Source organism: Canis aureus, chromosome 2, assembly GCF_053574225.1.
Source record: "Canis aureus isolate CA01 chromosome 2, VMU_Caureus_v.1.0, whole genome shotgun sequence".
NCBI lineage: Eukaryota > Metazoa > Chordata > Mammalia > Carnivora > Canidae > Canis > Canis aureus.
This window is the reverse complement of record NC_135612.1, coordinates 4,076,680-4,104,144: the sequence shown is the minus strand read 5'-3', so window position 1 is coordinate 4,104,144 and position 27,465 is coordinate 4,076,680. Positions and strand designations below refer to the sequence as shown.

The following is a 27,465-nucleotide window of genomic DNA, read 5'->3' as shown; positions in this document are numbered from 1 at the left end:
TATTGAATCAACGGAAATTTGAAAGAAGAAACAGAATAAACATCCAGAGAAGATCAGGGAGGTAGAGAAATCTTTATAGGAAGCCTCATTGAGTTCTACAAGAGCCAGAGCACTGTCAGCCTCCCTGGAAGGGGGGGAGGGAATGGGTCATGCTACACCTTTAACCTAAGTGCACCTAAAAGGCTCGAAAGGGCTAGCCAGGGAAGAAAAGAGAAAGAACAGTAGTAACAGTTTTCTTAATGCTGTACACAGAGGAATCACGAGTCAAACACTGAGCACTGTAAAGAAACCCACTAAATAAATAAAGAAAGAAAGAAAGAAAGAAAGAAAGAAAGAAAGAAAGAAAGAAAGAAAGAAAGAAAAGAAAAGAAAAGAAAAGAAAAAAAGAAATCCACTTTGCAAGAAATAATTTTAAATCACAGCCCCGAAGTTGGAGGGAACTTTATAAACCAGTGCAGCTCTCTTTGTAATTCAGGAGGCTTTTTGGTAATTCTCATGTTTGAACACTAGGCTCAAGTGTCCATTTTGATGGCAGGGGATGAAAATAAAGTTGTTGTTGTTTTTTTTTTAGGATTTTATTTATTTATTAATGAGAGGCACAGAAAGAGAGAGAGAGAGAGGCAGAGACACAGGCAGAGGGAGAAGCAGGCTCCATGCAGGGAGCCTGACGTGGGACTCGATCCCAGGTCTCCAGGATAACACCCTGGACTGAAGGCAGCGCTAAACCGCTGAGCCACCCGGGCTGCCCAGAAAATAAAGTTTTTGACTCATTTTCAGCTGAATTCTGTCTCATAACTTCCACCCATTGGCCAAAGTCCTGATGTCTGAAATAATGAAGAACTAACTTAGATAGGCCAATTAACTATTATCTGTTAATATATCTTAATAGACTGGGTTTAAAAAGAACTATTTGGTTTGAAATAAATATCTTTTAAAAAAACCTCTACATTCTCGATTTTGATAAAGGAGAATTCAGTCTGTAGACTGCAGACAGACAGATAATACAAATGCGTATGTCGTGCCTGGCAGGAATGGTGGGGGACTGAATGGCCAGAGAGAACAGCCCCTTCCTCATCCTGGAAAGACTATGAGTCAGAGTTGCTGCATCTGTAGCTTCTCCAAGAGAGAGCCCAACCTCAGAACTTTTATGAGAACTATTCCAATTTTAAAGTGCTGGCAACTAGATCAACTTTTTAAATATCGTATAGGCCAAACAAAACAGCTTCATGGACGGGACTCAGCTGTAGCCAACCAGTTTGCAATCAATTGGTCTTACTGCAAAGCTTTAAGAGAAAATATCCATAGTTATTATTCTAAACACTAGTACGTATAAAATGAAATGGCAACATGTTATAAATGCTATTTTATATTTGAAAGAAACTGGGCACAATAGCCTAAGATTTAAAATTCTCCAAATTTTAGAATATCCACTGATGCAACAGCTCCCTTGACATACATATAAGATTCACACAGCAAAATTAACTCCTTAAAGAAAGTGTCCTTAGTTAGTGATAGTCAACAAGTTTAATATATTTGATTTTTTTTAACTGCGAATTCAAAGAATAAACTGCTAGCTAGGAAAGTTCGACTGGTTGGCCACATAACTTATTTTAACAACCAGCCTGGTATTTGTTATTTTGGGAACACTAGCTGATGGGTGCTAGAGAAATTTTCATTTCTCTTATATTGCTATCCTGATCCATCAGCAAGTATGGGCAACAGTTAATGAATGGATCATATATTTGATAATGAGTATACAAATCATGTGACTGAACTTTTCTCAGGACTAATGTTAAAAACTGAAAACAGGGAGATTAATTTTCTCTTGATAGCCAAATAAAAAATTTTTAAAAGCTTTTGTAAAGATCTATTAAAATCAGTTAGATTTCATTTAATTCTTCTTGGCAAAAAAGAACAAAAGAACCATTAATGTCTATCACTAAAGATGCTCAGAACCATTCAGTTTTTCACATATCAGCTTGTTACATCCAAAGCAGGCTGCCAAACATACAGAAACGATGGAGACCAAATTGGATGTGAAATAATAAAAGATTCATATCAAATAGAAATAAACATTTCAATAAACTTAGAGTCAGACACAGCAGAGGAGATATAACAACCAGATGTTTTTAATTTAAGTCACTGATAGAAATAGTCAGTGTCCTCTTTTCATAAACCACTTGGATTTTATTTGTATTCAAAAGCAATGGTAAATGTCAAATGACTACTAGACCATCCTTCTGAATACAAGAAAATATCATGCTGTTTAACTCTCTAAACACAAAAAAAGTGCTTTTAGAAAAACAAAGATAAAGAACTGCACGTCTTAGTCCTACACATCAATTCAAGAACCACAAAATGCTAAAAGATACCAAGAGCATGGCACTATAAAGACCTTCAATTACTACATATTTTAAAATTTTGAACTTCAAAGAAAGTTTACAGATAAGAACTTTTAAGGTCCAAGATAAACCTTATATCTAAAGATCTGATTATCAAAGTTTATCTTCACGTAAAGAATCCTTTTCCAAAGCCAGCACCATTAAACATTGATCCTTTTCATATGTACAACGTATAAAACAACATCTAACGTTTCTATTATACTTTTATTATGAAAGGAAATAATGAGATTACTTTTTAAAACTAAGAGTTTTACATATAAGTGTTAGTTGTGAGTCCCAAAACTATAAAATGGAAAATTGACCTGTCAACCACCATTTGCTTTTTCTTGTTTGTCCTCACCCAGTTCCCAATGCATCGATGATAGAAAAATACATCCATCGGCAAAGCCAAAGGAAAGTTATACAAATGGTCTACGTATAATAGGAACAGTATGACCTTCCACTAAACAAAAGATGTTGAGAGGATTAAAAGAACAGGTAAAAAGTGCCTATCAATTACCTGGGTAATTAAAGTTACTTTCCTTGTATCTTTATCATTATAAGATAAATCTTTATACTTTCCTTGTATCTTTGTAAGACTCACTCTTATCTCACTCATTAAGTCTTATGTCACCTAAAGAGAGAGCACCTTTAAGAAGAGGAGGCACTCAGTGCCCTACAGTCTGAAACATAGTGCCACGTATTTAGTAGGGGGTTAATAAATGCTTCCTGCTTTACTAGAGGATAATAATAATGAACAAATGTAAAACAGACGCTAATTGATAGGCTAAATGCATTAGTGCATTCAGTGCCCTCTGGATGAAAGGTGACTAACCCATCCTGGCTAAGTGCTGAAATTATAATTAAGTCTGATGGGAAGTCCTGGATTTATACCAATATAATTACAAATATTACTTAGCTTAGTGATAGAGTATGGCAAGAACAATGAGATGAGTAATTTAGATGATACTGCAAAGTGGGTTTTAATGTTTGAAACTTCTATTACAGTACACAGGATAAGTGCAAGTAGTGTAATTAAAACCTAAAAGAGTTTGATTTTTAAAACTCCACTGCTCAGCCTCATTAAAATGCATATTTTCTCAATTAATCCAAACTTTTCCATTAAAAACATAAAAATACACTTTCATTCCTTGCAAATAAATCTCTACAGTACATATATTTAGGATCAAATACCAAATAACCATCACAGTTAAGTAGGAAAGAAAATTACTGAAATAGCAAGAGCTTTGAATACATGGAGCCTAACAAAGGGAAGAAAAGGCAAAGTGAGGGCTGCCCACTTTCTCATTTGTAAATACTCACTTGTGACTAAATAAGCCTTTGAAGAGCTAGATTAGAAATCCCTAAATATCTCTATTTAAAGTATTCAAACCTAAGCAAAATGTTTACTTAGGAGATAACCCTTCTAATCATATATAGACTGCTTATTTACCCCTGTATTCTTTAATTACTGATTCTTCTACATATGTCAGGTACACAGAAAACTGTTGTTGAATAAAAGGCAATCGATTTTATAATCATTTTGTTGGAGAAACAAGTTTTTCTTTTTTTAATTCCACACGTTACTAAGCAGTTTATCTCAATATTGAACTGATGCAAAATACCACAGGATAATGCTTCCTTATGTACTTTATCTTATGAAAAGCACTTAAAAGATCATTTTTAAATTGTCATGTAATCAACTGTAGAAGAATGTTGATTACAGAGAACTTTATTTTTAAAATTCTTAAAAATTCTCTTTAGATTTCATCGATGTATTTTACATGAGGGTTACTCAAAACCAATAAACACCTTTTATAAATGATGACCATGTGACCAGATTACAAAGCTTTTCAAGAAAAAATTTTACTAGGAAAGAGTCAAGTCAAAGGCTATCATATAATTGTAAGAGTCATGTGGGGTAAGTTAAGAAAATGTCACTAGAACTTACCCATAATTGTGAAAAATGGAGAACATATAACTTTCATTTTAAGTGCAAACAGAAATTAAAAGAGGAGGGGAAAGTATTTTGAATTTAAAGCATTCTCTGACACAAACAATAAATCACTGCCCCTATTTATGAAAAAGTCTTTTAATCTAAATAGGTTCTAATTTTAGCTGAAATAGTACTTTCTATTTTGAAAGCAAAATATTTTGAGGGGCTTATCTTTAAAAAGAAAACACTTATCCCTAAAAGTCACTGGGCAAGCATCCTGTCTCATGCCTGTGTTTCAGAACCCACCTCAGTTAATTGATAGTAGGGGAACACTTACACCAAACTTGTTTTCATTATAAAGAAATCTACTCTCAAGGATTCTTTCATCCTTTTTTCTTTTACGCAAAGAAAAATGGGTTCATCATTGTTTATAAGAAGAAAACTACCCATTTTACACATTTTTACACTATATGTTAAACTGTCCATCACATGACCTCCATTTCCAAAACAAACTATACTGATACAAAGAACAAAACGTCATGCCTGAGAAAGCGTCTGAATGCATCATGTTTGAAATGGTTTCTGAGAATCATTTTCCTTGACAAGTAGACAGCAAGTCAACCACAAAAGTTACAAAAACATTAAAGTGACAAATAAGCAATATACCTGGATGGGTGACAAAGAAAAATTCGACAGACGGCTGTTATCACTGTTTAGGCAAACATTTGAATCAAAGCACATAAAACCTTTGTCACAAATATGAGCAATGCATGGATTAAAAGTATACAGCTAGATGGTTTTCAAATCTTGAACGTATCTCTTGTAAAAGGCACGGCTACATTAAATCCTCCTTAAAATTGACATGCCTTGTCATAATGATAATTAGTATTTGGTCAGTGGAACACACATTTCCCTCTGGAAAAGTGCTTTTAAGATGTTACAATGGTTACCTGTCATTTATGATCCAGTTCAGACAGAGATTGAGAGAGCTAAGATTTTTGCACCTCTTGACAATTTCCATCACAGTTTCATTATCCAGTTCAGTGATATGACGTAGGTCCAAGCTGGAAAGATTTCGTAGCTAATGAGATAAGTAAAATGAAAGATGAGAAAGGTTAATGCTACATTCATTCTCAAAAATTGTACAGTTTATCCCAAAGGAGAGTATCACCATACAATATTTAAAATGGGCAAGTCCAATTAAATGAAATTCATTCAAATAATATTTTACATACTAAATTAGAAATGAATACAGAAATCTATTGTAAGCATATGAATGGCAATAAACATTAAAATCAAACAGATTTTATTGACATTTCATGAAAATCAAAAGTGAGCAACCTAAAAGGTGGGGGAGCCGTTAAACATATTATATTAAGTACCCATAGTTTGATAAGATTATTCTAACACTGTTCAATTTCGATATTTATTTTCATGATTATAATGCCACTTGTGTATAGGTTTTCTCACTTTTTAAAAGATGAGGTATGAATTAAGTGGTTAATTCAGAGATACTCTGGTGATATTTTACCAACATACTCAAAATTGAACTATTACAGGTGGTGTGTTTCACCACATAGAAAGCAATATAAAATCTTGTTTAAGAAGTAAAGACCACAACTATATGGTCAACTAATCTTTGACAAAGCAGGAATGAATATCCAATAGGAAAAATAAAATAGTCTCTTCAACAAATGGTGTTGGCAAAACTGACAGCGACGTGCAGAAGAATGAAACTGGACTACTTTCTTATATCATATACAAAAATAAATTCAAAATGTATGAAAGACCTAAAAATGTGAGACAGGAAACCATCAAAATCCTAAGGGAGAACACAGGCAGCAACCTCCTGGACCTCAGCCAAAGCAACTTCTTTCTAGAATAAACTATTGGGAGATCATCAAGATAAAAAACTTCTGCACAGTGAAGGAAACAATCAACAAAACCAGAAGGCAATATATGGAATGAGAAAAGATATTTGCAAATGACATATCTGACAAAGGGTTAGCATCCATAATCTATAAAGAACTTCCCGAACTCAACACCCAAAAAACAAATAATCCAGTTAAGAAATGAGCAGAAGATACAAATAGTTTTCCAGAGAAGACGTCCAGATGGCCAACAAACACACGAAAAGATGCTCAACATCACCCATCATCAGGGAAATACAAATCAAAACCATGATTAGATACTACCTCACACCTGCCTAAAATCAAAAGCACAAGAAACAACAGGTATTGGCAAAGATGTGGAGAAAGGGAAACCCTCTTACACTGCTGGTGGACTGCAAACTGGTGCAGCCACTCTGGAAAACAGTATGGAGGTTCCTCAAAAAGTTAAAAATAAAACCACCCTACAATTGCACCCAGCAATTGCACTACCTAGGTATTTACCCAAAGGACACAAAAATACTGATTCAAAGGAATATATGCAACCCGGCATTGACAGCAGCATTTTCAAAAATAGCCAAATTATGGAAAGAGCCCTAATGTCCAACAACTGATGAATGTATAAAGAAGATGTGGTGTATATATACTATGGAATCTTATTCATCCATTAAAAAGAGTGAATCTTGCCATTTGCAATGATGTGGATGGAACTAGACTGTATTATGCTAAAGTGAAGTAAGTCTGTTGGAGAAAGACAAATACCATATGACTTCACTCATATGTGGAATTTAAAAACAGATGAACATAAGGGAAGGGGGAAAAAAAGGAGAGGGAGGCAAACCATAAGGGACTCTTAACTATAGAGAACAGAGGGCTGCTGGAGGGGAGGTGGGCGGGGATGGGCTAGATGGGTGATGGGGATTCGGGAGGGCACTTGTGAGGAGCACTGGGTGTTATATGTAAGTGATGAATCACAAAATTCTCCTCCTGAAACCCATATTACACTATATGTTAACTAACTGGAATTTAAATAAAAATTTGAAAAAATATATTCAAAGGTATCACCTTCCCCATATCTCTATTTCTCTCCTTCTTCCCTGAAGCTTCCTGTCTTTCCCTGATGTTTAGTCTCCAAAGAAAATTACTAATACTGTTTACACAAAGATGGAAATTATCCTCTTCAAATAAGCTATAAATCAAATAAGCTATTTTTGCTTAATAACATGCAAAGAATTAATGTGGAAGCAAGTGGTAACCCAAGTTAACACTCCTTCTAAATATGTCTATGCCCTAATATGTTACTTATATGGCAAACCAGACTTTGCAGATGTGATCAAAGTTATGGATTCTGAGATGGAGAAATTCTTATGGATTAACAGGGTAGCCCCAATCTAATTACTGAGCTTTTATGTGCAGGCAACCTTTCCCAGCTAAAGTCAGAGAGGTATAAAGCAAGAAGTTACAAGAGACACGTGAATTCTGAAAGGGATTCAATTTGCCTTTAATGGCTTTGAGTATGGAGAAAAAGAGCAAGGAGCTAAGGGATGCAGGCATCCTCTAGAAACTGGAACAGCCCTGAGCTTAAAGCAAGAAAGAGGGACTTCAGATGTACCATCTTAAAGAACTGAATTCCAGCAAAAACTTGAAGGAGTAAGAAAACAGACTGTCCACTTGAGCTTCCAGAAGGGAACACAACTGAGTCAACACCTTGAATTTAGCCTGTTAAGACTTGTGTTGGACTTCTGACTTAAGGAACTATGGGATAATAAACTTGTGCTGTTCTAAGCTACCGGCTTGTTATGTCAGCAACAGAAGAGAAGCACAGGGCATTTCTAGCACTGTGACGGGGCTTACCAAGGACTGGCCAGTCTTCACACCATCCTCGAATCCTTCTGTAGAGGGAGCAGGTTAGTCCTACAGGAAGCTGACTTGCAGCTGTAACCCAAAGGCCTCAGAGGAGTGAGACAGCCAAGTTCCACTCAAGACTCAGTTGAGCTTCAACCCCAAAATAAGACACTGGAATCTCTACTGCTGTTGGCCCAAAGGGAAAGAAATGCTCTAAAACAGCACTGTTCCAGAAAACTTTCTGATGACGAAAATGTTCTGTATCTCTGCTGTCCAATATGGTAACCACTAGTCATATGCAGCTACTGAGCACTTAAAATGTGACTAGTGTGAGGGAGGACCCGGATTTTTAACTTATTTTCTTTAGTTTGTATTTACTTTTTCTGCCATGTGTGGCTAGTGGCTGCAGTGCTGGACAAGCAGCTGGAGAGCATGGAGTGTGCCGGGCAGCACTCAAACCCTCGTTTCCAACCTCAGGGAGGAGTGGCACAGAGTGTTCACGCAGAGCCACTGCTCACTGCTCCCTGACACACGTTGCAGAGCTGAGAACCAGAGTTACCTAAGGGAGATGAAACATGAAAACGTCCATAATAGTAAATTTTTTCTAATTGAGACAGGAATCATCTATTCACTAAGGGCTGAATTCTAAGCGCTCATTAAAAGATTTAGGAAAACACCTCTGCCATCAGTCTACCGGGCCAGGTGTTCAAAGAAGCCACTAGTCCAATGAGAGACTCAAGGCAGCAGTCTAGAATGGAGGCAGGACAAAAAAGAAGAAATGAGTGCTAACAAATGGGTTCCGACTCAAGGCACCGTGAGCTCAGAGCTCTGGCAACACTGGAAGATGCTCCGTACCTGGCCACCCAAGCACACCGCAGAGGGCACTCGTCTCTGTTAAAATAAAACATACCGTTGTGGCTATCCGCAGGGGCCCCAGAAAGCAGGCCCATCAGAAGCAGGGCCGAAGCCTGCGTCCCCTCCCCTGGGGAGCCCCTCCCTCCTCTCGCTGATAACCAGGCCCAACACCATGCCCAGGGTGCAGGTAAGCTGTTCTGGCTCTAACATTCGGCCCTCAACCGGACTCCTGGTCCCTACCCTTTACACCTGTCACCATAAATGAGGCCGACTGGCATTAAATGAAGCAACAGTGATCAAAACATTTCAAAGTATCTAAAGGAACAAAAAAATAACTACATAAAATATAAGATAAACAGCAAAATACAGTTTTTATAGTCTTTCTGATCACTAAAATTCACCTGAAGAATCAAAAAGCTCATACATATGTTTCTTGTTATATTTTCTTCCTGACGCATCTCTACGTGGGGGGCACAGAAGCTGAAATCATTCAGAATAAAGGCGGGCATGGAGCAAAATGGAAGGCTGTGAGTCAAGGGCCAAAATTTTTCACGAAGGAGCAGAAGACACCAGAAGAGTAGAAGGCGCCAATAAAATGGGAGAGATCATGGTAACGCCAAAGGCACAGGTGTCAAAGTCTCAGTGTTTTGTTAATTATATTTATCGCTATTATTTTTCACGGGAGGTAGAAAACTGATGGTCTGGAAGCAGCTACAGAGAGCAAAGAGGCTCTTGTCCCCACCTCCTAACCCTAAGAAACACAGAGAGAAAATAAACAGGTATGATAGGGAGAATTCTAAAATACTCCGTGACCTAGGCCCCAGTATAATGCTGCCCCTGTGCATGCACAGGACCTGTGCATATGATGGGACAGCCTCCTTATAAGGCAAAAGTGAAGGGACTTTGCAGCTGTAATTAGGGTCCCCAATCAGCTGACACTGAATTGATCAAAAAAGACTGTATCCTGGACGGGGCTGACTTAGGGTCAGAGAGACTGTCCTGCTGCCACTGAAGCAGTCATTACTCAGCCATACTGGAGAGGGACTGCAAAGCCTCCAAGAGCTGAGAGAAATTACTGGATGAAGGTCAGCAAGATGCTGGCAACCTCAGTCCTATAACCATAAGAAAATGAATTCTTCCAACAACTACCCGAGCTTGTAAGAGGATCAAAGCTCTAGAAAGAAATGCTTCCCCCAACTGAGACCTTGCTTGTGGCCTTGTGAGACACTGGACAAGGCCACACTGGGTATCTAGACTCGGGGCCCTTGGAAGGGACATTGTTTTAAGCTGCTAAACGTGGTAATTTGTTATGAATCAGTAGAAAATTAACACAGAAGGGCTTCGGGGGACTCTCTATCCTTGAAGAGAAGTCAAGTTTCTCTTAAGACAAGGGAATATCCTTAACCATTTTAAATCCTGAGGCCCACTGCCCTCCTTTAGACACAGATGCTCACAAAGGAATAGAGGGAGATGCTTGGGCCATTCAACCTTCTCCTACGGGTGCATCTTCAGTGCCCAGAAAGTACTTCCTGGGAAAACAGGCAACTCTGATGTGGCCACCCTTACTAGCTCCATACTGTAGTAGGGGAAGGTCTTGCTAAATTTCTCCAACCACTCCTCCTCACTCGTGGAAAGATGAGTTTATTGGAAATGCTTCATAAAAATGTTCATAGCTTTTACTCAATTTGTATTTTGTCAAGAGCCATGGGTTTACTATACATATCCTAATACTGCAAGAAGTTGTCTTTGTACCTTCACGTATCTTTTATTTTTCACAGAAATTTGTACTGGGATGGAAAAAAGTGGCTGTTTCACTAGACAAGTTTTCTTGTTCTTGATTAAGCAAAGGTGAAGTTAAACATACCAAGGATCAGAGTCACTATTAAATCTGATACTCTTATTAATGCCCATTTTAGTAATGTATCTTATACTTCTATTTTCTATACAAAAATCACCATTTTCTTGAACTATATCATTTTTATAGTTAGCTGTCTTTACAGGGTATTTTTTTGTATTTCTAATCGAAGTTTAATTAACATACAATGTTACATTAGTTTTAAGTGTATGACATAGTGATTCAACAATTCTATAATTATCTCATTGCTTATCACAATAAATACAGTCACCATATGTCACCATACAATGTTATTACGATATTGTTGACGATATTCCTTATGCTGTACTTTTTATCTCCATGACTTACTTATTTTATATCTGGAAGTTTGCCTCTTAATCTCCTTTATCTTCTTCACCTATCCATTACCTCCCCCCCCCCCCCCAACTTCCCTTTGGCAACTACTTGCTTGTTCTTTGTATTTAAGAGTCTGGTTTTGTTTGTTTGTTGACTTGTTTTTTAGATTCTACATACAAGTGAAACGGCATATATCTTTCCCTAATTTCACTTAGCGTAATACCCTTTACGCCCATTCATGTTGTCACAAATGGCAAGATCTCCTTTTTAGATGTTTGGTAGAATGCACCTGTGAAGCCACCTGGTCCTGGACTTTTTACTTGTTGGGAGTTTTTTGATTACTGATTCAATTTCATTACTAGTAATCAGTCTGTTCAACTTTTCTATTTCTTCCCAAGTCAGTTTTGGATTGTATGTTTCTAGATATTTATCCATATCTTCTAGGTTGTTTAATCTGCTTGCATATAATTTTTCATAATATTCTCTTATGATCCTTTCTTTTTCTGTGTCATTTCTGATTTTGAGTCCTCTCTTTTTCCTCCTTCATTTCTGATTTTGAGTCCTCTCTTTTTTTCTTGATGAGTGTGACTAAAGGTTTGTCAATTTTGTTTATCTTTTCTTTTTTTTTTAATAATTTTTTTTATGATAGTCACAGAGAGAGAGAGAGAGAGAGAGAGAGAGAGGCAGAGACACAGGCAGAGGGAGAAGCAGGCTCCATGCACCAGGAGCCCGACGTGGGATTCAATCCCAAACCACTGCGCCACCCAGGGATCCCAATTTTGTTTGTCTTTTCAATGAACCAGATACTGGTTTCACTGATATCTTCTTTTGTTTTTTAGTCTCTATTTCATTTATCTCTGCTCCAATCTTGATTATTTCCCTCTTTCTACTAGCTTTGGACTTTGTTCTTTTCCTAGATATTTTCAGTGAAAACACCCAAAAAGTCTTTATTTCTGTGGAGATATACTGATCTGGAAACATATAAAGAACCAATAGGGATCCCTGGGTGGCTCAGCGGTTGAGCCCCTGCCTTCGGCCCAGGGCCTGATCCTGGAGACCAGGGATCAAGTCCCGCATCGGGCTCCCTGCATGGAGCCTGCTTCTCTCTCTGCCTCTCTCTCTCTCTCTCCCTCTCTCTGTGTCTCTCATGAATGAATAAATAAAATCTTAAAAAAAAAAAAAAAAGAACCAATAGCCTCTTAGAGTTGCAAGTTCTGAGTGGCTTGCTGGGCTTATGTCCTGAGAGCCTACGCATATCTGGACCATACAAAATCAGAAATATATAAAATGGACCTTAGAGATGCTGGAAAATACTCTGAAGCATGACTATTAAGCCTGTTAATGTTAAGGATAAATTTTGCTATGTGTAACCACGTGCATATGCGAACTATTAAATATAGCCATGTATAATACATATATAGCATCATTTTATTTTCTAGTTTTTCTGTATTATAGTCACTAGGAAGACACAAAATCTTAAAGATTTTACGCACCCACAAAAATATTTCCTGTACTTTTATATTTTGTGGTCTAGCACAACTTCAACACAGTTTCTATGTGAACTCTTACATAGCTCTTAGCTTCTCTTACTGTAAATTATCTTCATCACAACACTGTGAATGTACTTAATACCCCTGAACTGAATACTTAAAAATGGCTAAAAGGTAAACTCTGTTATGTACATCTGACCATGATAAAAAAAAAAAAAAATCACTTCATCAACCAGGACATGGAAGGAGGCTATAATAAATTTGTGTAGAGTTGAAAATTTAAAGTTGTTTGTGCCAGTTCAGTCCCCTCACATTAGGAAAAATACCTGAGGGCCAAATGGGTTTGAATAACTTTGATCAAAGTACAGATAACGAGAAGAGAAATGTTAGTAAATCTAAATTATTTTACAGATGTGGGGAAATCCAGGGATATCACCTAGAACTCACAGAAACACAAAAAGTAACAACTCCAAAAACTATCTATATATAATAAAAACTCTAATTCTAGTTGATTGACTCTAACTTTTAGAAATCCTGCATCCGACCCCATTCCTCAGTGCAAGGTGAGCCAGATAATGACACTGGCCTATTTTTGGCTGCTACCGCCCTGTTTACTGTCCATAAATGAAACATCCCTTCTCTTCCAATGGAGCACAAACTCACACATGAGGAACCAGATTTATTTCGGCTCTCACAGGTAGCATTCTGACATCTTGAAGAGGGTTCTACTCTCAGATTCTTTTTTTTTTTTTTAATATTTTATTTATTTATTCATGAGAGACACACACACAAGAGAGAGAGAGGCAGAGACACAGGCAGAGGGAGAAGCAGGCTCCATGCAGGGAGCCTGACGTGGGACTCGATCCCGGGTCTCCAGGATCACGCCCCGGGGCCGAAGGCAGGCGCTAAACTGCTGAGCTACCCGGGCTGCCCTACTGTCAGATTCAATTAAGGCTCATTTTATGATGAAGTGTCAATCCCTGACTATGCTCATGTGGCCTTCCTTCCCTATGACCACTTTGGCCAGTTCAACATAAAATCTGACAATATCCAAAGGCAGTTTCAGGAGGCAAATTCCTGGATACCACCATTATTACAAGACACATACTGAGTACCTCTATGGGATGCATTTTTATTGAAAACTCTACAAACAGCTCTGTCAAATTCATCACACTCCTTCCCTTGCTATAGGCATGTCATAATAGCGCCCTCCAGGGTTTCATACAAAGCTCCCTAAACTAATTCTTCATAGTGTGAAACAAATAATTACATTTAGGAAACTGACATTTTAATTAAACTTACTTTCCTTATAAATTCACTGGTAGTCTTGGGTTATACAAATCACAGAGGATCTGAATAAACAAAGACTTACAACCAAAACCTCATAGATGCTTCACTCCAACTTTTAAACATTTAGTAAGATGTTTTAAAAGAAATCCAAGTCAGAATGTAGACTGTAGATAATCAACTTTCAGGTTAATTCTTCTTTTATTGAGAAAAATATTATTTAGAACTAATTCAGGTTAAAGACTAAAATTAGTCAATGACTGGTATGGCCATGTATGTACTTAAGTATAAAATGAGACACTAAAATGTTACCTAGGAAACAGTCTTGAAGGATTATAAAAAGACCTCAAATGGCTTCCAAGTTCTCTTAAGACTCTGGAAAAGTAAAAAATTAAACAAAATCCTCAATCGTGCAAATTGACCATGGTGGATGAATCAACGTAGGAGGACACACAGGACCTTGGCAAAGGCAGCAGGGCTGTTCCACCATTTCAGGCTAACAAGGATGTCTTACTTAGGGAAAGCCAGTTGGAGGTGATAAGTTTTAAAAAGAGTAAAAACCTCCGTGTAGTTAAATATGTTGAAATGCCAACCAATCCTAAATTACTTCTTGCCAGCCCTGCAGATGTTGGTTTTATTGGGACTGGGTTTCGAAGCAATTGGTTGTGATCTGTAGGGAGCAAAGTCAAGGGTAAGGACAGGCTGCCCTGCTGAAACTGGGGTGACTGGGGCTGTAGGTCAGCACCACACACACCCCTGCCAACTGCCAAGACGGAGACCATGGGAGAGAGCAGAGGTGCGGGGAGACAAGGGTCAGAGAAAGGCAGTTTCTTTGGGGGAAAAGTCTCCTGTTAAGGACAGGGAGGGAGACACAAGCAATAAAGGAAAGGGGCAGAGTGGGAATTGCTGTCCCTGAGGATAGGACGGCTTCTACACCTTGACAGGGTCTGGTGTCTACATTTAGAGAACGTGGTTAGACAAGGAAGAGAATGGGGGCACCCCTGCACGTCACCTCGGTCTGAACCTCAGCTTTGTTAAGGCCTGCACTCCAGCATGGAAATGGGAATAATAATTGAGCTGGATGAGTCACATTTAGGACCTTGGGCAAAAGTTTTCCAGCACCTCATAGAACCAAGAACCTCAGGGTGGAACGGAAAGCTTTTAAACAGCCTGAGGTCACGGCACAGACAATAAAAACCATGAAAATAGGACTTCCAGGGTACTGAATGCTGTCACCTCCCCAGTTGCGACCACGTTAATTGTCTGACACCTTCTCTACGTATTCCTTCCAACCACTGCCTTCTTAATCATGCTGGGCTCTTGTCTCTTTGCATTAGTTCCCAATCCAAGGTCTATTTCACTCTGCCATTCCCCCAGTAGATCTGACATCTTTTGCCACTTTATTCACATCCTGTTTTGCTTTCTAGCACACCTTCCCGCAATGCTTCTCAGAGCTGCCCCTTCTAACTCCTTCCTGGCACCTTACCAGCCAGATTAATCTTCCTTAAATAACTTTGACCGTTATCTCTCACCTTCTCTGAAACTTTTAGGGAATAAAAATATTTCAACTGCAAAAAATGAATCCCAGAACTTGCCTATCAAAGCCCTTCACTGTCTACTATTGCCATTGCCTGAAATCTGTTCAGCTAGCTGAAAACTCTTTCCCCAAATTTTGAGAGGTTGTTTTCACTGTACTCAAAGAGCTGTGCTCATTACTCTAAAACTGCTCTCCCTTCACTCTTTTTACTCAGGTGCCTTGGAAGTACATCTTGCCTCTATGCCACTATATTCAACTGCCTGGTGCCTACCTCATCTTCTCCACAAAGCCTTCTCGATTACTTTAGAGAGAGGAAAAATTAGTGAGTCTTGGAAATACAATATACTTGCCTAACACAAATTATCAACCAGACAGTCCCAATGTCACTATGCCTCTTAGATAGCAATCATCAATTGGCAGCAGCTGCCAAGGGACCAGGGGAACAATCTTCCCTTCCTGCTTCAAAGTACTTGGGTGTCCCCTCTTTGTCTCTGTCAATTCTTTCACCTTCCCCTCCCTGTCCCCTCATCATCCCCAACCAGCCCTTCCCAGGCTGTGCAGTTCAAGACCAAGCTCTCATCCCAAACGCTTGACATCTAATCTTAATGCTTGCACTGGCCCAAATCTAGATGGTTGTGAATTTTCATTCATTCATTCGTTCACACTTACTTAAATGTCTCCTAAGCACCTGACCCTGACTTGACTGCATATTAGGATCATATGGGGGAACTTTTTAAAAAAATACTGATAACCAGGCCCCATCCTTAGACATTCTTCTGATTCACTGGCCTCAGTAAGGCCAGTGGTTAGTATTTCCGAAAAAGATACCCAGCTGATCCCAGCCTGAATTGGAAACCACTTCTCTGATGCACGGCTATTAATATCTAAACCCTAAAAGTATAATTTGTGAAGCTCAGCCTCTTCCATCACTCAAAAAGGAATGCAGAAGATATTACTCCTATGAACAAAAACTACTTTTTGAGCACCTATTATGTACCAGAGGCTATGCTAGCTGCTCAAAATACAGCAGTGAACAAAACAGACAAAAATCCCTGTCTACACTCCTGGTTGGAAACAAGTGAGGGGAACAATAAACAAGTAAACAAAGTATATAGTATGTTAAAGTGCTAAGTACTATTGAGAAATCATAAAGCAAGGCAAGGCAGATAGAAAACAGTGGAGGGAAGGGAGATGGGATGTGATTTAAATAAGCAGTCAAGGATGATCTCATTGAGAAGATGATCAAAGAACACAGATTTGAAGGAGGTGAGGGAGCACACAAAACATGGGGATGTCTGGGGCAAGACTCAGAGCAAAGGTCCTGGGGTGGGAACAGGTGAACATTTTGAAGGATTAGTGAGGAGCCAGAGGGATTGTGGCAGGGTCAACAGAAAGAGAACTAACAGGAGACATAGCCAAAGAGGTGAGTAAGGAAGGGCAGACTACATGAAACTTTGTAGGACAAGGTAGTAAGGATTTTAGCTTTTGCACTGAGGAATTTGGGAAGCCACTGGGAGCGTTTGTGTGGGAGTATGACTTGATCTAACTTACATTTTTAAATGATCTTCCCTGTGAGTCTAGAATAGGAGCAAAGGCGAAACAGGGAGAGGCTACATTGAATTAATCCAGTCAATCAATATCAGTGACTTGGACCACAGTGACGGCAGCCGGACAGGATATGAAAAATCAGATTTTGGATATATTTGAAAGTAGAAACAACAGAATTTTTTTGACAAATATATCATGGAGAGAAAGAGAAAAAGAAGAATCAAGGTTGATTCTAAGGCTTCTGGGCTGAGCTCATGGAAGGTATTGTTGGCATTAACTAAGATGGCTTGGTAGCAGGTAGGAAGAGTTTGGTTTTGATTATGTTATGTCTGCGATGCCCTTTTGACAGCCAAGAAAAAATGTCAAGTAAACTGAGCACATAAATGGCATTTATACTTCTAAATTTAATATATGGAAGTTTAATTATATAGAAATATGCTAAATTCTTTATATGTAAATTATATATTTTTATAAATAGAAATTATATAATTTATACATAAATTATATATAAATATGTTAAATTCTTTAGGTACAAGGATAGCAGCCTTCCAATTTGTAATGAGTAAAGGAAATAAAATACTACTTAACTGATAAAATTAATATACAGGCATACATACCCACAGTAATAAAATATAATACATAATGAGCTAGCCTGATTCTAAAAAAATTTAAAAATGCATTAGGAGCAATAGGCTCCTGAGCCATCAGGGGCAGTTATAGGCTGGTTTCATTTCCTACTGAGGCATAATTCAGCCTTCGTGGCTCCCATGCACATCCTCTGTACAACTGCCTGGGATGCCCACAGTCCGAGCACGAGACTGCTCTTCATACACCCACTGATGTTGCTCAATCACAGCCTAGAAAAAAGTCAATGAGAGACTGTTCCTCCCACTAGAGTCACAGGCAAACTACCACAAATCAGGGCCATGGCTATTAGCCTTTGTGTCATGAGCCCAACTAGCTATATTAGGTACATCAAACTCATTTATTAAATGCTTATTGCTGAATGAATAAATTTGACATCAGGAGATATTATTCATATGAACAGTAACTACTTATTGGGCACCAATTACATGCCACAGGCTATTCAAAATACTGTTTCAGGGAGTGTGAATCAAACTTTAAAGATAATCTCACTGATTTAGGTTTCCAGAGATCAAGTATCCCTTTAACTATATCAAATGCAGGATCTACAGCTCTGAAGCTCCATGTTTTTAAAAGTGATATTATATGAACATAAATTTCACAATATCGAAGCATTACATAACCAAAAACAACAATCTCCTTCCACAGAATTAAAGATCATTTTAGAACAAGAAGCATAATCAGTTCACTATTTACATGTTTGTTTTTAACATGAAGAAACAATTTTTTTTTAAAAGCTTCTATAAGTTGTCAGCATTTTGAAGTGTGTGACAGGAATCCTGAATAGTTCACCAAAATTTTAATCACTGTCTTCTGCTGCAGAAATGTGAATTTGTTAATTGGATTTCTGCATCTTAGTATACCAATTCAGAATGGACGCTCCGCTCCTACTCTTTCACTCTGGCAGGCAGCAGTCTCTAATTGACTTTTTCCTGGGACTTTCCTTTCCACCAAATCCCTTTCTATTTTCCATATAAGATTTCTGGAGCTCAAAATGAACTACAAACAGCACTTAAAGTTAGCAGCACTAAGCAGCCCTGTCACTTTTTTACCCAGCAGCAGCTAAGGAACAGAACTTCTCCTCAATTAAAAAAATAAAATGTTCACACTGTTTCACTTAAAAAAAAGAAAAAAAAATCAAAGCTTAAATAAATTAAGGGCAAATTAAGTCAAATGTGAATGCAAACAAGGGGAGATTATTTCATCTAATTGGACTGGTTGTGTACTTCTCTTTCATTTTCTTTTACCAAGGTCAGAGATCTGTTATTAAAAAAAAAGACAGTTCAAGGAATTCTGAACCCATTTCAGTCACTAGCATCATACAGCACACTTCAGTGTGTCAAAAGTTTTGGAAATACATTCCAAAAAAAGGTTTTACAACCTAATTTTTTAAAGTAGTAAAATAAATGAAACTTAACCCAGGACAAACTGAACTAAGGGCAAAAGCTTATCATATTCAAGCCAAGCGACCTGTACACTCACCTCTTAATCATATACTATTAAGGCAAAACCACCATATTATTCCATTCTTTATTTTTAAACGTGTGCAGCTGGAAAACAAAGGAATAACATTAATGGGGACATTAATTTAAAAAAAAATATTCTGGGGACATCTGGATGGCTCAGCGGTTGAGTGTCTGCCTTTGGCTCAGGTCATGATCACGGATCCTGGGATCGAGTCCCGCATCGGGCTGCCTGCAGGGAGCCTGCTTCTCCCTCTGCCTGTGCCTCTGCCTCTATGTCTCCCATGAATAAATAGATAAAATATTTTAAAATTTTTTTAAAAATTAAAAAATATTCTGACATGTTTATTTTCTGGCATTCTGGAAATATTATAGAAATATTGTGCCTATTGTCTAAAATAAGATGTCTATTTTTTTTTCTTTCTTCTCGGTTTAGAATTGCAATTGGGACTCAACTTCACATAGAAAATCTCCTAGAGCCTGCCTTGCTTGCACTCTCATTTCTGGGCATCAGCTGAAAGCCATAGCTCAGAGTAAAAAGTACCTAAACCTTAATTTCAGAAATGATTCCTCCTATTCTGTGACCAGGAGCTATTTCAGGGAGGTGAACCAAGAAACTCTGGTGCATAGAATAACCACCGGCTGAGCCCCACGCCCCCCATCTCTGGGCCTTCCATACCACCAGAATAAAGATCTCCCGACATACGGAGGAGCACTATGAGGCCCGTGTCAATAGGGCACCCGCAGCTCCTCTCTGAGTCCTGCCCTGTAGGTGTGGAGCACTCGGAGTCACCAGAGAGGAGAAGAACTAACCCAGGCATCCAGCAGCAGCTTTCTCTCCTCTCAAACTCTAAGCCATTTTTATGAGAAGAAACATTCCAAAACATATATGTAACTTCTCCTTCCTATCATCCCCCTGCCTAGTCCTCAAATAAAATCCCAAATACTCCTTCTAGTTGAAACACACATCTGGGACTAACAATCTAAAAATTAATCAATCGGATCATCACTACTAATGAGAAAGGAGTCACAGAATCCGTCAAAAGAAATCAAGATACAAGTTTGGAAAAAATACTTTTTCATTTCTGGCACTGTACTTGATTTAATTGTTCATGGTATTGCCCAAGTGCCCCATCACTATGATAATGAAAGAATGAACACTTTGCAGGTGAGAAAAATCTTAGAAGACTCAAACTTTTTAAAGGGCGTGCAAAGATGTATACTCCAAATCCAAGTCAGGAATTCCCCAAACACTAAATCAGATTTCAGATGTTTTACCTCTGTGCTATAATAACCATTCCAAGAAACGACAGCATTTGGTTTAAAATATGTTTAAATTTGGAATTGGTAAGTTTTAGTTCCTGACTCTGCTAATCACACTCAAGAGCTAAAAGTGAATGATCTAAAATTCTCGGCTATTATCTGTGCTATAGGCAGTATATCAGTTATCAATAAGAAATGGTAATCAGAAAGAAGGTCTTTAGGAAATTTTCTTTGATATTAAATAATGTAGATCATGAAATTACATTATCATTAAAACAGATAATACAAATATTTCCAAAAGAAACTATAAAAATTCTGTAACTTTGATTTATATATTAAAATACTACTTTCTGATACAAAGAACTATCCATCTATAATACTACTCTCTCAACCTATGTTGTCCATCTCTGAGTAAAAATAACCTTCAACCTTCATCCAAAAAAAAAAAAAAAACAAACAAACCTTCAACCAACTGAGATGAATTTAAAATAACATTAGCTAGTGTATAGCTAAGGTATAATTTTAAATATCAAATTATGATGTACTCTAATAATACACACTGTGAGTCAGTTATACCTTCTCATATCAATGAGAAAAGTATGACCAAGCTTTTTGAAAATTAAAAAATAAACAGAAGTAGACAGGACAGCATGTTATTTTTAAATTATCAGCCAAAACCATCAAGATATAACTTAAATTAACTAGTAACAAATAACCAGTAAGTCAAATAACTAGTTCACAACTTAATTTCTTAGTCAAATATTTCTCTTTGTCTTCGCCTCTGTGAACTGACATTATAGATTACAGCACTGAGAAAACATTTAAATGTCGGTTTTGCTAGGAGCATGTATAAAAACTATCTTTCTATAATTAAGCAACTAGCCCACTATCCCACTTTTGGGACTCACCGTGACCTTGTGGCTTCCTTATTCTTAAGGGTCACATATCTAGCCGCCCCTATCTCTCTAGCTGTAGCTTGTCTAGATCCAGAGCAGAAGTATGGCTAGTGATGGTCCGAGCAAGGGTCAAGACTAACTTAAATCTTACATTATGTGCCATTCTCTGCTTTGCGCTTTGATCGCCACTGTTACAAGACTCCCTGAGAGGAAAAAAATATCAGTTCTATTCTCTTAAGTGGGGTCTCATGGAAGAAACCTAGAATTACACAAAAAGATGTATTACGGTCTAAACAGGGAAACAGAAACCACTGTAAGTATTCATTAAATTACATAAAGGGAATTTCATTAAGGAAATTGGTTACTCTGTTGAAGCAGAGGCTGAGAAGAAACACTGCAGAGGCTGGTGTGAACCAGAGATTTCACAACAGCGGGAAGAAATGCACCCCCAAGGCTGGAGGGACAGAAGGAGGAGTCACTGTTACTGGAACCCACAGTCTCTGGCTATTCAACACAAGGTGGAGCCTGTCCAGGGCTAGAACCACAGAGGAAATAAAGCTTTGCCAGTAACACAAACTGTGAGAGAAAGAGAGCAACAGAAATACCCTAGTTTCTCCCTCCCTTCCTCCTGGCTGCCTCCCACTAAATGCAGCCAAGCAAATGAAGCCCCCTGTGATGCAGAAATGCATGCTTAGGGAGAAAAAAGGACCTGAGGGCTAAGAGACCCAGGATCAGAGCAAAGTAAAAGGAAAGAAAGGGGGAAAGGGATCCTGTTCCCAACAAAGAAAAAAAGCAGTCCATCTAATGGGGAGTTCTTTATAACAACCCAGAAGCATAATTTCCAGAGTATTTCTGCAACTTGCCTGAGAAACACAGGGTGCTAACCAGCTTTGTTTTCGTTTTCAAGCTAGATGAAAGCTGTAAAAGTCATCACTTGCGCTGCTTTCTCAGGCACAGGGGTATTATTTAATTTTTAAAGATCCAAGATTGATAGCCAATTGCATGTTGAAAAAGCACCTCTGATTAAACATAATAACAAAGCATATTCTCTAATGAATATAATAGAAAAAGCTCCAGTGGGAAGCTTTCTTTTGGAGAAAAAAAAATGTTGATGGCCAATCATCCCACTAGGATATAATCAATTGAAGAGAAGTCTACAGTAGGGGAAGCAGCTATGTTCCTAAAGGTTCTGTAAATACAGTATGATCAACAGCTTTTGTGTAAATGCCTGTGATACCTCTGGGCTGGAGAGCAAACATGTAAGGAGCTCAACTGCGGTTGGTCAATGTACTCTACTGGCCTCTATTATTGGGCCAGCGCGTCTGGGAGAGAGGGAGTTCAGAACCAAACTTCACTCCAAAAATTATTGTGGAAAATAATGAATAATAATACGTAGGCCCAAATTCTGGTTAAATATTGAGAATTCAAGCTAAAAGTTCAGGACATACACCCCTACCGTCACATAAATAAATTAGCTTTTGACTAACAGAGAGTTACTATGGAAATGAATTCCCTATTGTCCAAGATTGCCACCACAATAAAGACACAACATAATTTATCTTCCTTTCAGTATCCAGGAGCCCCTTTTTAGATCATCATTACTAACATGGTACAATGTTACACAGAATTGTAGAGAAAAATCTAATTACTTGGGTTCTGAGTAATGATTAATGATTGACATAGTGTGGGTGTCTACTGTGTTTGAGTATGTGAGTGACTGAATATATAATATGTTCATAAACAGGCATTTCTCTGTGGCTGACAAGATCTGCCCAGGTGCAGTGAAAACAGCACTTTAGAAGGTAATTAAAAATAAAACATTGTTAAATATTGTATAATCGTTCGAAACTATTAACTGAATTTAACTGCCAGTGGTTTTATATAATTGAATATGTCCCTTAAACCAATATGGATTCTATTTAAGTCTAATTCTCAATAAATGCTTATTTTAAATTAATAAATGAGATTTGCTTACTTTACTTTTTCTCAGTAATATATTTTCTCATTAAGTTTCATTATAACTTATTCTCATTAGGCCCCCAAAATGATTTCTCTAATTCGGGCAACTCTGTTCTGTTAGGGCCCCATCCGTGTCTAATATCACTATTTATGTATAAACCACAAGACTAAGTGAAGTAGACTCACACTGATCCCTAAATAAAATTTCTCTCACGAAACAGTGTGAATGAATTTGAAAGTCTAAGAAAGCATGAAAGCAACATCTCCTAATCTTTCTCAGATAAAGACTGACCTCATGTGTTAGAGACCAGATAAAGTTGAAATCCTTTTTTATAAAAATATTTGCAATAAAACCACAATTTCTGAATAATGAGTATGTGATAAAAATTCAAGGAGTAAAATGAGGATGGTGTAAGCAAAGTAAAATAATATTTAAAATATAAAAGACAAGATACAAGAAAGGCCCTTTCAGAAAGAGATTACCAACTTTCTTCATTTTATATTATATATTTATATTAAAGCCTGAAGGAACCATTTTATCAAAGGATAGATACAACAAAGAAACTCATTTGTTCAATATACTTGTTAGAACTTCCACAATCTGAGTCATTTGAAAGATGAATTCATTTTACTAGTGTCACATTGATACATCCTGCCATTGTAGATATTGAAATGAAAATGTAGCACAAACAAATATATATTACAAGTAGAGAATGAGTAACAGAGTTATAAAATATAAAGGGTAGCATCATCGAACAGGGATTGCTGATTTTACAGAACAGAAAACTAAATGTGATAAATTGCTACAGCTTATTTATTTTACCTTGCCTAAGCTAATTTAGAAAAGTAAAAATCAAAGTCACTAATTCATGCAGTAATAAGGTACAACAGTATATTCCCCCAATTCAAGTATATTGCTATATTAGGAATTATTTAAAATGACCTCATTAAAAATACTATTTTAGTTGTTCAGTGCATGAACTTAAATCATTAAATAACCCTTCAGGGGTTCAGCTGGGAAAGGAAAGGAAAACAAAACAAAACAATGAAGAGCAGACATATAGTCATTAATCTTAAGGTTTAGGACTGATACTAAGGTAGAAAAAAAAGGATCATAATGATTTTAAATAAGATATATTTTCATGAAAATTATTTTACATTTTTATTTTAATGAAAGAATAGGAACAGATTAGGACTACTTACAGGGAACTTTTGTACATCAAGATGCTTATTTTTCTTATTACTTTATTTTTTGACTACTTCTTTAGTTATGCTCTAAGCACTCTTCCTCTACAATCCTAGAGGTAAGTAGATGCTATTATTATTCTTATTTTAGAGATGAGGAAATTGAGGCAAAGAAATGTGGTGGTTAGCCCCCAAGTCATACAATTAGTAGTGATGCCATTAACTTTGATGACAGAAATAAGTGCTTTGCCGTCCATTGCAAACTTCTAAGAAAAAAATCAGTTAATGAATCTTGATAATCATCGCCTATATTTTCAACATCCAGGTTTTGGGCCCAGTTCATAAGCTCGAAAGGCATGGTCATCCAACAAAAACACCCCTTCACAATACTTACTGGCTCATACTCACTATGAGATATTTTAGAGCTGAATGAATTTAAGAGCATATATTTTACCTATCTCAAAATAACACACAAGTGCTATAATCATTTAGAAACAAATGAAATGATAATCTATGACTAAACAACAATATCATCCCTAAAGTAGCAAAATAGTATATTCTTCCTTCAGAATAAGGCATTCTAAACTGATCAGGAGTTTGGAAATATAAAAGGCAAGAAAGTTCCTCTTTCATTTCTCTGGATACACAAAAAAAAGGCAAAAATTTAGTTAGTTGCATGAATGAACATTCTTTCAGTTACTTATGTTAAATTGACTGAAAAAATCAATTTTGTTTTCCTTTAGAAAACATTTCATACTTTCAGCCATAAGCACTTTTAAAATATGTGGGGGTTTTTTATGTTCTTTAAATGTGATTATGGTCTAAGGAAATATCAGAAGTTTGAACATTTTGTTTAGTTATCTGTTACATTTTCCAAAAAATTCTGTTTAAAAACAGAAACAAACATTAAAAACTCCAACCAAACCCATACCTGATAGACCTTAAGAATTCAGATCATGCTTATAACTTGAATAAAGCAATAAGATCTAATATAGCATCAGAATTAATATTAACTGAAACTCATTTTATAATATTTAGTAGTCTTATATATTCATATTTTAAAATAATATTAACATAACTTTAGAATATATCAACAATCTAAAAAGCCAGGAACCTCAAAGTTTTTAAATATAACAAATATTTGGTAAAATTCACCAGGGAAGCAACTTGCACCTGGAGTATTATTGGAGGGAAAGTTTTTAACCATAAATAAAATTTCCTTAAGAGATATAGGGGTATTCAAGTTATGTACTCTTTCTTGAGTAAGCTTGGTAGTCTGTATCTTTCAAATAAATTTTTCATTTCATCTGGTTTGTTGGTTTTAGAGGCATAAACACGTATAATATTCCCTTGTTATCCTTTTTACATCTGTAGACTCTGTAGTCCTGTTGTGATATTGGCAAGTTGTATCTTTGTCTCTCTCTTTCTATTTCTCCTTTTCTTCTGAATAGAGATTTATCAGTTTCATCTATTTTATCACAGAACCAGTTTTCGGGTTCAATAATTGTTTCCTTTATTCTTGTTTTCCATTTCATTGACCTCCTTTCCATCTTTATTATTCCTTTTCTCTGCTTACTTTGAGTTTAATTTACTCTTCCTCAAGTTTCACAACGTAGAAGCTCATGAGGGAAAAGGTCACTAATTTGAGAACTTCCTTTTTTTCTTATATAGGTGCTTACTGCCATTAAATTTACATAGTAAAGGATGTTTTAGCAGCATCACATTAAATCATCAGTGTTGTGTTTTCATTCTCATTCAGTTCAAAATACTTGCTAATTTCTCTTTTGATTTCTTCCATCCTTGTGGATTATTTAGGATTGGGTGCTCAGAGGAGATCATCTACAGATGTCTGGGATTCCCTATGGAGTTCTCTCCACTCCAGTACTCTGTCCTCTGAATTCTGGCTACCTTGGTCTCCCTGTTCTGTCTCAACTCACAGTATATGCTGAGTTTTGCTTGGGTTACCCCTCTTTGTGCCATAAGCTGGAAATTCTCCAATGCTTTAGATGGAGGTAGTCATAGGACTCCTCTTGCTTCTCATATCTCAGGGATCGCTGTCCTTCATTGAATCTTGAAGATTACCATTTCATATATTTTGTCTGTTTTGGGGGGATGTTTCAGGAAAAAGAGTAAATCTGGTCCCTATCACTCCACCCAACCTGGAAAAAGAGATACAATTTTGCTTTTTTATATATCACTATGAATTCAAGATTTTTATAAATTTGGTTTGTTTTAATCCATTGCAGTCATTTTTCTTCTTGATGCTCAAAGTTCACCAATCTAGACCAGTGGAAACCACTTCATGTTCGCTTTGGGTCCTTCTGAAATGTTTCTACTAGCTCCTTTAGTGGCAAATGATATTTAGCCACTAGAGTCTAGATACTAGGGGTTGAATACATATTTGCATTTGCTGAATCTGTTTCTAAAAAATAGGAGGGAGAACAAGATAGATTTTATAATATTTTATAATATTTTATACTTATAAATAGGTACACTGCAGTGAAAAGAACAAACACCTGTGTTGGAGAAGACTCAATTCTCTCACATATAACACAAGTGACTAACATTCTCAACTGTTAAATGGAGACCTCAAAAGTTCATAGTATTTCTTCCTAATACTGATCTATAGTTTCCAAACACAGTCCGGTAAACCTTACTTTATCTTCTCAACTTGGGTGGATTCAGTCTCAGCTATTTCAAGACTTTAATTTACAGTCATAGGAGCGTAAAAGGAAGACCTCCAATATTGTTTGCTATTAGCAGAATTTCTCTTAAGACTAAAGGTGTGTAGTCAGTAAATATTGCAAAGTGAATAAGAGTCTAGCTCAGGCTAAGCACATCAAAGTAAAATCAGACCAAAGGAACCATATTTAAAGGATATGAATATCCTTCCACCTGTTCCCAATCTTCTATCTTCTTCCCGAGCTGTCACAAATCCCCAATTTTCCTTTCTAAATTGCCAAAGATTTGACATTTCTTAGTTTCAGGGAGAGCCCTGCGTAGTCCCTTCCAGGTCAATGATTCTTAAATGTGTAGATTCTTCTGGGTACAAGAAACTAGAGACAGATCACCTAATTCAGGCACATCTCTTCATA

At 37.1% G+C, this 27,465-nt stretch overlaps 1 protein-coding gene across 1 annotated transcript in view; it reads right to left on the bottom strand.

Annotated features, from left to right (window-relative positions):
• FBXL17 (F-box and leucine rich repeat protein 17) overlaps positions 1-27,465 on the bottom strand; it is a 496,367-nt gene that overhangs the window by 298,694 nt on the left and 170,208 nt on the right. The window contains exon 6 of the mRNA XM_077861966.1: positions 5,268-5,398. Within this exon, the coding sequence (XP_077718092.1) occupies positions 5,268-5,398 (131 nt within the window). The remainder of the gene's footprint in view (positions 1-5,267; positions 5,399-27,465) is intronic.